This window comes from Pipra filicauda, unplaced genomic scaffold (genome assembly GCF_003945595.2).
Source record: "Pipra filicauda isolate LSUMZ 115617 unplaced genomic scaffold, ASM394559v2 scaffold2_size9829703_pilon, whole genome shotgun sequence".
Classification (NCBI taxonomy): domain Eukaryota; kingdom Metazoa; phylum Chordata; class Aves; order Passeriformes; family Pipridae; genus Pipra; species Pipra filicauda.
In genome coordinates, this window is record NW_024104421.1 from 6,843,966 (window position 1) to 6,859,215 (window position 15,250).

General features: G+C 42.0%; 1 protein-coding gene across 6 annotated transcripts in view; it reads right to left on the reverse strand.

Moving 5' to 3' along the window:
• The window catches only part of DGKI (diacylglycerol kinase iota), a 205,421-nt gene that overhangs the window by 161,768 nt on the left and 28,403 nt on the right, over window positions 1-15,250 (reverse strand). Inside the window, exon 1 of one of the 6 annotated variants that reach the window (XM_027743779.2) lies at window positions 10,835-10,919. The exons of the other annotated variants lie outside the window; for them this stretch is intronic. Within the exon in view, the coding sequence (XP_027599580.2) occupies window positions 10,835-10,872 (38 nt within the window). The 5' untranslated portion in view covers window positions 10,873-10,919. Of the gene's footprint in view, window positions 1-10,834; window positions 10,920-15,250 lie in introns of those variants that run through there. 6 annotated transcript variants of the gene reach the window in all.

A 15,250-nucleotide genomic window follows, 5' to 3' on the forward strand; every position in this document is an offset into this window, starting at 1 on the left:
CATACATCCATACCTACCTTTACAAGTGTTTGCAGCATTTGGTATGGGCACAAATACTCATCCAGAGTTTTGAGAGAATGTGTCTTAACTGCATTTGTCTTTGAGGATTTGGTTGCAACAGCAGTTTTTCGAAGCTACTGAAGTGTTAGGAATATTTGAGGAAGCAGACTACTGCATGCAGATTTCCCAGAAATGAAAGAATAAAGATACACTGATGAGCTGTGTTCATCCACCTCCAGGGTGAGATATGAAATGAACAGCTTCAGACCAAAACAAACAGGAATTTAAGAACCTACTGACTAAAATGAGCATTTAATTGATAGCACAGAGATGAGAGCTGGCAGAAATTATACTCACTTCCTAATTGTTATTGTCACCATTTCATGATATGTACTTCAAATCCTGACAGATAACTTAATCAAAAAAAGTCTTCTGAAAAACCAAGTAACTCAGGTCTACTTCACTGGACTGTCCTTATTCTGTGTTCATTTGTAATCCCACATCTATGCAACTTCATATTTGCAAAGTCTAACAGGTGTAAGATTCCTCCTTTCAAGTGAAATGGTAATTTAACCCTAGACTTACGCCCTGCCCTGCGCTATCCCAAGATTCTCAGCCAGTTCCCCTGCAACAAGGCAGCTTGCCCATGACCTGATTTCCGGGACCTTGCTGCTCCAGTCTGGAGGCAGATCCCCCACTGGTGCTTTGTCAATTGTCACCAACAGCTGCTGATTTTTCAGGATATATCACATGTCCTCATCAGTACCGCTGCTATTTCACACTTTATTCCCTGCAGTAACCCGAGATGAGCATCATCCGGTCTAGGTGATCAGTCACCCCTTGTATTCTCTAGCTGCTTTGTGCAAAACAGGCACATGCAGATCAAAAATCCAGAGTACTGAGAGCAAGCAACAGAGTAATATTTTGTTCCTGATGTAAAAATCTCAAATTTACCTGCAATAAATACTTCTAGATGACGGTGACTTGTTTTTAAATTCAATCACACTGTAAAACAGATGTTTGCCTCGAGATCACCCCAAATACACAGATGGGAGCTTGTCATCCTGAATTTGACCACAAGCTACTGCTGTTTGAGTTACCATAGAGTTAAGCTATACTTTTCAAAGATTCATGTCAGTCTTCCAGATTCTTCATGGGTATTTCTGATCACCACTTCCCCTTTTTATTAAAAAAATAAAACAAATAGGAAAAAAAAAGGCAACAAAATACTAACACAAGTCTCCAGTGTAGAGCAGTTGCTACTGTTACATTTAAGGAGCTGTGCAAATTACACTTTCAAATACAGACCAATGCCTTCCAGTTGCCTAAATAATTGCAGTTATTTGTTTGACCTGTCATCAGAGGAGACTAAAGTTGTTAAAAATATTCAGCCTAAAAAACAATTTATGAAATGTTGACCATAATTAGCGTATATATGCATATTACAGATGAGGAAATAAGCAAGCATATGCGATATCCACCATTTCCAAAATAAAGGGAATGAAAATGTCACTTCCTATTACTTACATTTCCAAAGTTAATTTGAAGTAAAATTCGAACAAACAAACAAATATGAAAGACCTTTTCAAAAATGACTGTGCACCCAGGCTCAGCAAATTAGTTTATTGGTCTCAATATGGCCATACAATATTATTCCTTTCTTTTTTTAGTTAAAAAAACCCAACAATATAATCTGGTTTAAATTTTATGCATTTTCAGAAATTACATTATTTTTTCAATAGTAAAGTTAATAAATGCAGTGAAGCATTTGTCTCCAAAGAGAATAACACAGCTAACTCAAGTCATCCAAACAGGTGATACAGATAACACAGGCAGAAATATTCTGAACTGCTAGATCCAGGAGCAGGTGCAGCATCCCCCATTGTCCCTTTTTTTAACAGTTACTCCAACATTACTAAAGGAGACAATCTCAGTTCCTTTTTTGTTTGTCTCAGGTTTTCTTTTTTTCTTAGGGTTTCAGCTTACTAATAATGCTGGATAAGCTTGACTGCAATGAGCTGACTAAAGTCTCCAACATTGTTCTGCTTACACACATATTACTTCCCTGGAAACCGGACCCCAAAATGTCTGGATTTAGTTCAGACATTTATGTTTTTCCAGGGATTTATTTGGAATTTTCCAAGTTTTCAACTGCAAGACCAGTCTGCACCTCCCATGAGGACCAGCTGGGCTCCTTGCAGCTTGGCTAGAGGCACAGAGGGAGTACCAATGCCCAAGGGAATTCCCCTTCCCTCCCTGAGTAGGTCTGCCAAAACCTCAAGGGAAGGTTGGAAAAGGTCTGCGCTTGTGTGACACAATCACCATGCTGAGACAGAATGGCAGACACACAGAAGCAGAAAGATAAAGCTGGAAAACAACAAATCACTAAACTTTCTAGTACTGAAGGGAATGAGAGCTTTCTAATTCCCTAGAGATGTTCCAGCAGTGAAAGGAGCTTTGTTTTTATCCTAGATGACCAATGCACCATGTTAATTAGTAGTCATTAGAAGATATTTTCTAATGAAAAACAAAGCAACTAGGAAAAGGAGGACTTTCTGAATACTTTGAATTCAAAATGAAGCACAATTCTCACACACACAACACTCATTACCATTTTTCCCATTGCCTTGTAGAGACATATTTCACTGAAAAATGACAATGTTTAACAAAAAAAAAATGTGACTTCAGAAGTCCAGTTCCTCCACGTGCACAACTGCTATTTTCACTATACAGACAAGAGCAAAATGTGAAGGACAACATCCTCTAAACAAAACCACAGCATCATACCCTTCTGCCAGTTCCACTGCTACTCTGTTCTGGAAAACACCCTTTCAAATATAACCTGAAGCTTGCAAGGGTCTTGTTGTGAACAGGAAGTGATCCTACACAAAAGCTGAAACCAGGGTTAGAAGATAAGTTCTTTAATCTATTGTCTGAAATATCCTGTCTGAATCAGATCAATCTTAAATTGCTGGTTGAAGGTGGAGAATTATTCCCTTACCTTTTTTTAGAAGTGACAAATGAAAGCAATTTTCTGCAATGGGAAAGGAAGTTTTCAGGCTTTATCAATAGATGTCGATATGATTGATCTCAATAGAAACCTTTCTTTCAATACCTCCCCAAATAACCTCAAAGAATCAAAAAAATCATTTTTTCTGCTATGAGAAAAATAAAATGCACTTAGCAGAAGTTGCTGATAAACCTGTTTTTGTATAGCAATCTGCCTCCAATTAGTAGGATAAAGTTCCTTTGCTTTCTTCATTAATAAGCATTATTCAGTATGAAACTGTTTTGGTTTTTTTACTTTGTTTTAAGTGTGATTGATGAAACGAAGGGCAACTGAACAGTAGGATTCCTCTGGGCCATGCTCAGTATGATGCTCACACAGGCAAATAGCATCCTGCCTTTAGTGTGTGCCTGGAAAATGAGGGAGAGGGTCAACAAAGGCAGATGGAAGGGGGAAAAAATCCAACCACAAAGCAAAGCAGATCTTCAGAGGAATCAAATGAGAGTAAAGTCCCCTGCAGATGACGGTTGTCCTTCCATATCCATCAGGAAGCCCTGCATCAAACCCTCTGCATTACATGGCAGCATTCTGCTCAGCTTTTGCAGGCAAGTTGCATTATTTGTTTGGCAGAGGCAGAGATCCCTTTCCGAAGACTGTGTTAACTTCTGAAAGAAGCACTAATCCTTCCTCCTCTGCCAAGAAAAAGCCCCCCCCCCCCCCATTTTTCACAACAGAGACTCTTTCAAAGGGGGAGGAAAGGATTATGCATGAGCACTCAGGAGGAAGAAATCACAACACTCAAGTGCAAAAGCCACCCAGCATTAGAGACATATACTGTTTTCCAGAAGTTAATTCAAACATTCATTACTATAGCCCAGAAAAACAGCATAACTGATTATTGCAAGCAAAACAATTGGCTTTTCTGTATACATACTGTTCCCTCCCTCTCCATCCTTCCCAAACTCCCTCTTCTCTTCCCATCTCAATTCTCAAGCCGTTTTCCACAGCACTGAATGTGCACAGTACTGAGTGCCATGAGCAAACATAATCCATTACAATCAGTGAACTGTGTTGAATACAGTTCATCTAAAAACATCAGCAGATACACCGCAGCATCACGTGTGACGGTAACTGTCATTCTTCATGTACTCTGAGAGAAAGGAGATCTACAAAGCTTGAAACACATTCAGTGCTTGCAGACAGCAGTCAGACTGGCCATTATGTCACTGAAAAGCTTAAAATTCAACAGTTCCTGCAAGAGCCCACTTACCAGCTATCCAAGGAACCTGACACAGACATTTTGCACCTGTTCTGTTTCCTGCTGCTTTTGCAAAAGAAATCCATGCATCTCACACTCATAACTTCCAGGAAAAGTCACACTTCGGAGAGCCAGGCTAGGTAGGAAATTGAGATGTGCCTCCCACCATAGCTTGTCAAACCGAATCAGGGAAATCTAAATCAGGAGGAAGAAAAGAATTAACATCAAAGGCCAGTTCTTAGAAGAGAAATGCTGCTTCTGAGCTGGTCAATGTGAGTCTGCGAAATGATGTATGTCCAGGTGGGGAGGGTATATGTGCACACACATGCACACAAACGTCAGACCCTTCCTTGGAAGTGGATTAGGTGGCAGATGGTGTCAGAACCTGAGCTGCTGTCAAGAGCAGAGTTCACACTGTCCTGCTCCCCTGCACTTAGAGATAAAAGCAGCAAAGACACTAAGAAAAGAAAAAAAAAAAACCAAGGCTGATAAACAGCTGACAATCAGCTTTGTCATTGGCAATGAGTGGAACGGCATCCCTTCACTTCCTCCCTTCTCTCTCCAGAGTCCTTGCAGGCAAAATCCTCTCTGAAATGGAGATGAAAGAGGAAACAAACATGTACGTGCAATCTCCAATCGTGAGAAATACCAGAGGATCAGTTTTTCACAGGGAAACTAGAACCTGCTATTACCAACCCAAATATAAGAACCCAGGACAGAGAGGTGGGGGAAGGAGAATACACAGCTTAAGGTCTATTAAAAGCAAATGGAGTAGGGGAAAAAAAAAAAAAAGGAAGAAAAACCCCACTGCCTTTGATTGCCAACACAATGAAAATAAATGAGGGAAATAACATTTGGGAGGGACGTACCAGCTGAAAGCAGTCACAATGACTTTGTGCAGGCTCCCCTGTTATTAATAATTATTACAGATAATAAGGGTTTTCAGGCTGAGTAAAGGGATTTTTTTTCAGTTCCTAAAATCTCACTCTCCCTGTCCTATCACCTACCTCCCCTCTTTTTCTCTCTCTCCTCTGAGCACCTGCTTTACATAGCTTTCCTTGTATTATCATTAGCTTCATGGATAATTGATAGCTGTGCTAGTCCAGCTGATGCTAAGAAAAGAACGACAAGGTGGTTCGACACACACTTACTATAAATAGACACAAAACATGGCCAGCGTTTGCCAACATCTGATCATGCATTCCCTCCTGGGTCCTAAAGTTAGCTAGTCTCTCAAAGTCAAGGAAGCAAAGGAAAGCAAGGTAAATGCCTTCGATTAATTTTGCAGAGACTAAAGGGATAAAAATAAGAGTGAGTCTTTATATTTTTATGACATGCTAAAAATACCCACTTTATGAAATCTTCAGGATAGTTTGCAAAGCAGAGTTTAAATGCCTTTTTACTTTTTTTTTAGCAGCAACCGCGAAGCTCAAAATATTTAGCTGGTGGCAAGGGGTTTTTGTCAATAGGGCTGGAAAGCGTCAGGAGGAGATCCCTTTGCTGAGCACAAACCTCCCAGCTGTGCTAAGCTCCAGGTACCTCTGCAAAGTCTGAGTGCTCATGCTCACAGCTCAGAGAGCAAAGGCTGTCAGTCTGTGAGTGCAGGGGAATCACAGCTGTCTCTGCATGGCTGGCAGGAGGCACAGGCTGCCTCAGGCACTGACTCAGCAGCAAAGCCTCCAGCCTCATCTCTGGTTAGTTCTGGACACTTCTAGGGCAACCTCCTTATCTGCCCTTCATCAGATATGTCAGAGGTACGTTCCAGCTAGATAAACCTTACCCTTGCTTGGCCCATCACCAAAGGCTGGAGGAGGTACGATACTCCAACATGCAGTTGCCTTTTGCCAACACCTGCTAGCTGACTACCCTCCCCACGGTCCCTTCCAGTCCTGCAGTACAGAAATTACCTTTGCATGATTCACCCAGGCTCTTGGCAGGTTCCACCCACTGCTCCCCTTACCCAACTCAGTCTGTAGAGCATACAAAGAACCACCTGCTCAGGAACCAGCTGGGATTTTCTGCCTGTGATCAGGGAGAAGTGCTGCATGAAAGCTTCCTTGGGGTATTTCTACCTCTGGCTGTGAAAGTCAGGCACAAGTACACACTGCTCTCAGTGCATTTTGTCCTCCTTTGACAAAAAGCTACCCTAACATGGTGGAGCCTCCAAAATTACTTGCTCCTGAATTGGGGCAAATGTTTGTCTCTTTTTGTCTTAGTCATTGTATCCAGTTGGTCTTTGCATATCATATCGATTTCCTCCCCCCCCTTACATAAAATTCTTATTTCTGGAAATTCTTGGTGCTTACCCTCTACAAACACTAATATAGGCTCAGTTCTCACTCACTGAGACCCAGCTAAGCTTCATCAGTACAAATAAGGCAAGGAGCAGTTTAAAATTCTTCCTGCTGAGGAAAGCAGCAGGAAAGTATTTGCTCCAGCACATGCCAAGGTATCGGCACCAATTTTGTCCTCACAGTAGCTACCTCATATTTCAGAGCTGATGAACTCATAGATGCACTCAGGACTTTCTCATTTTCTTTCTGAAAGCTATTTTATACTGTAGGAGTACAGAAATGTGAAAACAAGCAACTGTCTGTCCTAATTCTCAGTCAAATACTGAGATAGAGAAAAGCTGGTGCTTTCAATAGGAGAAGCCATTTGTTCTCACAATTTACTGTAGCAGAGCTGTTATCACATATAGACAGTGTCCAGTCACGACACAAGAGCAATATCTCAGACCACAGGAGAGGAGGAAAAGAAGAGAATCTAAGCCAAGACTCCATGCAGCTCTGCAACAGGCAGCAGGCACGCAGCAAGAACAGTGGTACAAAGCCACACAACTTTGAGGAGTGGGAGGAGGATTTTTCTTAAAAAAGCTCCAAAGATCTGCATAAGGTGGAGGTTTCATCTTGAGAAACTTGCAGCTTGAAGCTGACAAGAAAAGCTGCGTCAGGAGCAAAAGAAAAAAACTCCCTTCTATAAAATTGCTTACCTAGTCAGTGCAGGAGGGCAAGCACACTACGGGGGAAACAAAGAAGAAAAGCATTCAAACAGTTTTTCCTTTCACCAGCCAAAAAGCACACACTAAAATGGAAGCTTTAAATATTTAATGTCCAAAAAAACCAAGAGAATTTTCCAAAACAAGATTGCTGGTTCAACACAAAGCAGTAGCACTCACAATTAAGATGATAGAGGTTTTACACACATCTGCACTAACACCAGTTGGGAACAGATAAAATCCACTTACAGATAAGATACAGGTTCAATTTACAGTAACAGTGAGACAAGGATCAGGTGGAGAATGACTGACCTTCCCCATCTCTGTTACACTTGCACAAAGCAGTTAACACCACCAAAAGAGTGGAAGGTAGTTTAGTCAGGATCAGTGCTAGGTATCCTAATAGACTATGCTACTATTTTGAGATTGTGTAAGAGAACACATTAACCTTCTTTATAAATCTTGGTTTACTTGAATAGATTTAGTGGATGTCACAGACTAGAAATAACATCTTACATTCCTTTAATTTCTGTACTGATTGGCCTCCTTACAATGAATATCCACAATTTGAGACCTTGGATGGGGAGCACTGGTACTGTTAACCAGTCAAACCCTCAGCTACTTGACCAGCGCCTTGCCCATATACCTGTGACTGAAGCCATCACCACCTTGAGACCAGCAATGCTTTTCCCACAAGCTCAGACCAGCAGACACCTTTCTTGTGTTTCCAAATAGCAGATGGCACCGTGTATTTCCCCAAGATCATCTGGGTGCTTTCGTTACCAAATTCCCACTCCTGCAGCAACACAGGAGGTTGGCAATGTCTGACATCTCACTTGATGTCGGCACAGAAGAGTTTTTCAAATATTGTACTAGAGGGCTTAACCTTGTTACAGGGATATAAGAGTTCCTTAAAAATTGTGATACAAGAAAATTTAGAAAGTTTTTTCCTTTTGAATCCAGGATTTTCAATTATTATATGGTTACTTGCAATTACAGAAACAGGACCCAACAGTCAGCATAATCCCATCCAAGTCTTTATGCCTCCTCACTTACTTTTAGTGTTACAAAACTAATGTTTTTCCCACCATCCTTTCAAAAATTACAAAAGAGTTGGAGGTTTTTTGACAGACGCACAAGCCTGTAACCCTCACACAAGCAGAAAGGCATTTTTCTGCAGATTAGCCAAAGGCGTGATTGATTTCCACCCATGTTCAGCCCACCACTGAAATTCTGCATTTCAGATGCAGCTCTAATATAAAAACCTATTTTAATTCAAGTAGGTCTAAACACCCAGAAGTTACTATTAATGGAGAATTCTAGTGTAGAGTATAGAGAGGAAAACAGAGTGAAAGGTTTCCAGATGAAAGGGAAAAGTCATTTCCCAATGAAAGGGTAAGTTGAAGGAGTGATGAACCAAAACCTGCTCCTAATGGTGACAGTTGCAGAGGAAATCTGACTGGAGATCAGGAGGGGTAGGCTGAAACTAAGCCTGGAAAAGTAAAGCCTTGCCGAGAAACAAATGCCAGTATTTAACTCCACACAAAGAGCCTGACAGACTCTGTCTGACCGAAGAGCCCTGAGGCCTCACCCCATCCACGGCTTACTCTGTTGATTCAATCTTTGACTATAAATGAAATATTTATAAAAGGTCTGGTAGGCAGAGCGGTTGAATGGCTGCAACCCCCTCTAGAAGAAATCCTTCACAGTGCTTACAAATCAGAGCATGTATTTGGCACTTCCCTCTCTCTGACAGAGTTTAGCCACAAGTGAGTGCCTGGGGAAGGCATCACAGCTTTTCTTAATATGCTGTTTTGCAGGACACCAGAACAAGGGAGAAATAGTATGCCGCAGGCCACGCTCATGAATTCATTCAGAGAACAAGATACACTGAGGTCTGGCTTAGAAGTGGTAGCATTCCTAGGCACATCTCCTGCTGCAAAAACAAACCTTGTGAATTTGCAGAGAATTCCATACATCCTCCTGTTTTATGCCATTACTGGCTGGGCAGCTTGAGCTAACGGGAATTTCCCTATAGCTGTGCCTGTCACAATTTGTCATGGCTGCTCCAGGGCAGAGAAGATATACAAGAGAATGACAGTAGGCTCCTTCTCAAGATACTTCAGGTATTGATTACAGGACAAATTTTGAGCATTTTACGTACTGTACACGTCTGTCAGCCACTCAAGATACACAGATCGCATCTGCTTCTTGAGGACAGCATTTGCTCCCACCACTAAATTCAAATCTTTATTATACAAATTACTCAAAAACATGTATGCTACCCAGTCCTGTGTACGCTAAGGGTATTCTCTGAACAGCAGGAAGGTATTAGAAACTGGTATTAAAGTGTGCTCTGACCTTAAATTTATGTAGCAAATATACAGGCAGAGGCAGTGTGGAGGGTGTTTTTCTTAGCTCATCAAGATAGTTATACCCTGTAGCTGTGGAGATTTCATTTCCTTTGGCAAAGGCATTAGTTCCCTGGCTGCCCACTTCTATAGAGATGGGGTTTTTTTCACGTTTAGGGGAAATACAAATATAAGCTTATATGGGAGCTCACAGGAACATACGTGTCTGTTGAGGAGCTTCTGATAGGACAGTGTCTGTCACTCTTGAGGTTTGTTTCTTTTTTTCATTTTTCCTTTTATTTTCCAACCTTTTTTTTCTTTTATAGCTCTGGGGGTTTTTTCTCTGAGGTTTTTGATGTCCACAGCTCTCTCTATCGCCTGCTCCCACTCCCCAATGTTTCTCTAAAAACCTTTGCTTTCCCTAGGTAATCAGACATTTTCTTCTCCTTTCCCTGCACCCACCTTTTGGTATCCAACCCCCACACCTCTCTAATTCAGTACCCTCATTACACTTATTTCTTTGCTTACCTTTCTTCTTCCACCTCACCCATTAAATCTCCCTCCCATTGCCTTACAAATCTCTACCTTCCTTACCCTGTTCATTTTCTCCACTAACCATTCCTCCCCTCCCCTTTCATCCTGTTCAGTTCCTACTCCCCCATTTCATTCCTACCCACACAGAATGCATTGTGCCTCTCTCCTCCCGCCCTAGTTTGAAACCTCATTATATTTCATTTTCCTGAATTCTATTCAGGTTCTTATATCACCTTATCTCCCTTCATCATGTTACTGCATATTTCCCTTCTCTTGAACTTTTTTCTTCCCCATCCGCCCTCTCCACTTATAACAGTGGTGGGATAGGTCCTCTTATTAACAGCTATGACCTATCAAAATTTTGGACATAAGTTTTCTGATCAGAACGAAAGCCCATCCATCCCCAAGTGCTATTTATGTGTCTGTAAGTTCCACGCATGTCTCAGTCCTGCTACATGCAGTCTGCTGTCATACACTGTCCATGTGCTCTCTTCTTACATGGAACGAATCAAATGGTTTAATCCTGGATAGCCAATGATCATGGAGCCAGGCACACAGTATATCACACAACTAAAACAGCAGCTCTTTCTGGTAGGGCAAGTCCACAACTTGCTATTTACCCCATGAACACCAGAATTAGCCTAATTTCAGATTTCACTAGCAGATTGATCGCCAGACTCTCTCACCTTTGCCAGCACAACCTGGTGCACGTCTGTGTGTGCATACCCCAGGAGGAGCAGGGAACGCCGCCCTATGTCCACTGCTCAGCAGCAACATGAGCTCTAAAGGAAGCTGTGCCAACCACCAGATGCCAAAGGAAAAGTACAATTCTTTCTCAGTGTGAGGTGTGGGGTTTTTTTCTAGTAGACAGAAGGGCATGATTATAATAAGTTACTGAAAAGAGAAAAAAATCAAGAAAGTGAGATCAACACACAAAATCCAATTAAGGAAGTCACTCAGTCAACCTCTCAGGGTTGGGGTGGATCAGGGAACCATTCAGTAGGACCTTCAATACAGAGCCTTGAGGTTGTATAAAGATGGTTATTTTCCATGCTGTGCTGATCTAAACAAAAGCTATACTTAACCTCCTTCACCCTTCTCTTACTCCCAGAATCAAATGACTACATGGTTTGGCATTTTAACTCGAAATGGGAAAACCACAATATCTGGTGAGAGATGTTGTTCTCAGAAGGAGGTTTGGCATCAAGCAGAGAACAAACACAAGCACCCAGGCTTACCCAGGAGCTACTACAGTACTGTAGAAAATGATAAAAAAGAATAAAAAAACCCGAAACACTAAACCAAACAAAACTGACATTTTAAAGTTGTCTGCTGCTTGTACCTACACTTATCCTCTCTGATTTTGTTGAGATTGGATTGTCTGAAGGCCAGAGAAGAAAGCTGCTCTACAGCCTTTCTCACATCTGGAAGAAGGAATGTGGCTCCTAGGACCTCCCAGGGTAGGGGAGACAAGATGATATGGTATCCACAAGCCTTAACTCATGTCCCCTCTGCAGTAGCCACTAAGCTTCTAAGGTCCCTCTATCTCCCCCTCATCACCTGTCATCTCCCACTCCTCTCCTTCAAACTCCTCAGAGAGAGAACACAGCTCAGGACTGTCAATAACACAGTGCCTGCTGACTTCAAGGCCTCTCTCAACAGGGAGAATGTGTCCTCTGCCTCAGGTGCTGGTCACACAGAAATGCTGCTCTTCAGCAAATGAGCTGAGGATGCTGCTGCAGCTGGGGAAAGGACTTTAAAAACCAAAATGGTGGGACCTCGTGGTTAACCATCTCATCATTCTCCTCACTCCTCCCCAAATCCTTGAGATATTTCTGCTGGTAGCCATTTGCTATAGGAACCCTAATCTTTATCTGGTTTGTTTGTTAAATAAACTATCATGGGTACTCACCTTTATGGGCTGCTCAGTTCCTCTCCTCCCTTTACCCTCCACCCCGGAAAAGAGATCAAAAAAAGGAAAATGTATTTGATAACCAACCTCTCCTCCTCTCCTACTTTCCTCCACAGCTCCTATGAGCTTTTCAAGTCCCAATCCATAATTTGGCAGAAACAGCCCCCATGATGCAGAGGGGTGCATTAGGCCTGTGTGTTCTCTGGATTTGTCAGGAGAAGAAGCAAAGCCAAGACACAGAGCAACAGGCAGGATAATGCAGCTTGAGAAATAAACGACAATGATGGAGAGACCTAATCCCAGTTATTTTAGATGAAGTTTTCCAACACTTTCCATGGCAATTCCTACAGGCCCCATCATCAGCTTTGTCCTACCTCACTACACATCAGCAGTGCAATTCTAATGCAGCTCTGAGAAGGTGTTCCAGAGCTGAAAGCTGAAAACAGAAAGAAAAGAAGTCTAAACATACAAAAAACACCAAGAAGACAAGGTATTTGAAGTGGCCTAGACCTTTTTAACATGAAGCAAGTTTTCTCCTTTCTATGGACCAGAGATCTAGGCCAGAATTATGTAGGTCACAAGCAAACCTTGTTTTAGCTGGTCTTAAGCCAATACTTAGAAGGTGATAACTCCCACTCAGAGACACCTGTTTTTTTAATTCTTCATGTATATCCTTGAAAGAGAGACAAAAAACTGAAATGGTAAGGGATGGTGGGTGAAGGAATAAAGACGTGTGGCTTTGTGTGCACATGCAATTGTCTAACCACGCTATCCATCTCAGCAGGCATAAATATATATATATACGCATACATACATATATAGTGAATGTGGAGATTCTGAAGCTGTTCTTCCCCTCATAACAATTTCAAGTACAACAAGTATAATCCAGAGAAAGAGTAATGCTATCTTATTCATTTGCATGGACAGAAATATCTAGAAAATTAACAGTGTCAAGATGGGAAAGAACAGGCAGAAGGGGATTTTCAAGAGGCTGAATTCCCACTGCATGCAACACTGAAGCAGGCTGGCAAATGAGGATCCTATTTACCTGAAACTAAATAACTAGGTAATCCTTGGTTCACACCACAACAAAATAACCTCACACTATAGCACAAGCATCAGTTTCAGGATCATTTGGGCATACCCAGGGATCTGCAGCAGCTGTTCACTGGCATATGAATCATGGTCCTCATGGAAGACTTTGCATTGCTCAGCCTGCCTCCAGAGGATAAAAGCACAACTCTGAAAGCAGATGGACTGCTGATTTCTAGCTAATTCAAGGCCTGGACTGGCCTGAGTTTATCTGAAAGATCCAGCAGCTATGGCAAGTAATTGTCAGAGAAGCAGCTGCTGTTAACATTGTGCTTTACAATTAGTTGTCCTATTGCTGTGCTTTGCACATAGGTCCCCTGCTTGCTGAGCACACATGGATGCTCTTACATGTCTATTTAGCAGGAATGCAGTTAGGCTTCCCCACAACTCTTTTAGAAATACACCTTCTGAAATAAGCAGTCCTTTAATTTTAAGTATAGAGTTCAGGCATAATTCAGGTGAACCTTCAAATATCCGTCTCTGCTAACTTCATGCACACTAGTCTGTACTCTGCCAAACTATAATCTCTTAGAATCTGGATCCTTTTGACATTCCTGCTACTTCTTCATCCCAGGAGGACTGGAAACAGCACTGAAGCAGCTCTCTCCAGGAATATTTATGTATGTGTGGTCAGGCCTACAAATAGAAAGAAGAGACAAGTGAATAAAATAATATTAAGTAAAAGTTCAGCAGACGTTCATTCCTGTTCTGGGTGAAGGTGTTCCAATTTCTACCTTAAATGAATCTGTCCTCTGTCAGAAGTGTCTTTTCCTTAATAAACATGGTCCTTGTTCTTCAGGAAAGTCATCTTTAAATTCAACCTAAGTTTCCTCTCTCCCTCTGCTTTGCTTTTTTCATTTCTCTGCGGGGGCTGCTTTTTTTGAAGAGGTGCTCATAGGAATCCCAAGTGGTTTTGCCAGCCCCTCTATATAATATATATTCCAGGCTGACAGAGTGCACAGATCAGCAGTAAGGCACTGTGGGGGTTATTTCTTCTTCTTCAATCCCCATGAGTCTCCTACCTCCAGTTTTGCTCAGAGATTCATAGCTGAACAACCTTAAAAAAAATTCAGTTAAAGCAATCAAGCCTCCTTTAAGTTTGCACCTGAACTAGAAAGAGGTGGTCAGGGGCCAAGGAGAAAACTGTGCAAGATTTATTCACTTAACATTAATCATTTGCCATTTATTTGAAATTAGACTCAAGAGGTTTGCACACTCTATTTTCACAAACTTCACAAGGTAAGCACTGAAAAGAAATAGGTGGGCAGTGCAACGAGCTTGAGGGCTTCTTCACAAGAGCTTGGCACAGCAGTTTTCAGTCCTTTCCCCTCCGCAGCTCATCCCATGCAAAATTTTCACAGTGTCCTCCTCAGTTTATGAATCCCTGCCTCACTAAGACTTCTCTGCCACCACCCCCACTCATTCAGTGACTCAGACTTATTAAGATAACTTCTCTTTTTTCTAGTTCCTCACCTCCAACACACTCAATTCATTGAGCCACATACTCCTGTACATATTTGAAATCCTCACCCAACCACCCTCTCTCATCCAACTTTCCTCCCACAGTTCTTGCAGTCCTCCATCCTGGGATGACAGAGCCACTGAAAGCCCATCCAAATGACTTCAACTTTTACTTACACTTCTGGCTTCTCTCAAGCAGCGCTCTGTGAGCTGGTGCCTGTAGACACCAGGACAAACAGGCCTATGAGTATAGCTCTCTTATTCCCCCAGCACAGCCTTTGGTAAAGTTGAAGTTTGTCACATACAGAAGATCAGCCATGACCAGACAAGTGGTGGGGAGAGGGAACAGTGCTGCACTGCAGCTCAGTGTTTGTGGTACATGGGGAGTCTGGGTCTGACCCATAGGCTGTGTGCAGACCACAGTCATGGTGTGCTGCAGACTGGTTTAGGAACCTCCTTGGAATGGTGAAGCTTCGTCCCATGCAAGAAGAGGGATTTTTATATCACTACTTACCCCTGCTTTAAGAGGTTTTGGGCAACAAAAGCTTCTTATCAGGTTTTAGGAATAGCAGGTACCCTAATTTCTCACCAGACTATGCACCACCTCTGCAGGCAGTGGTGCTTGAGTAGTCACTGA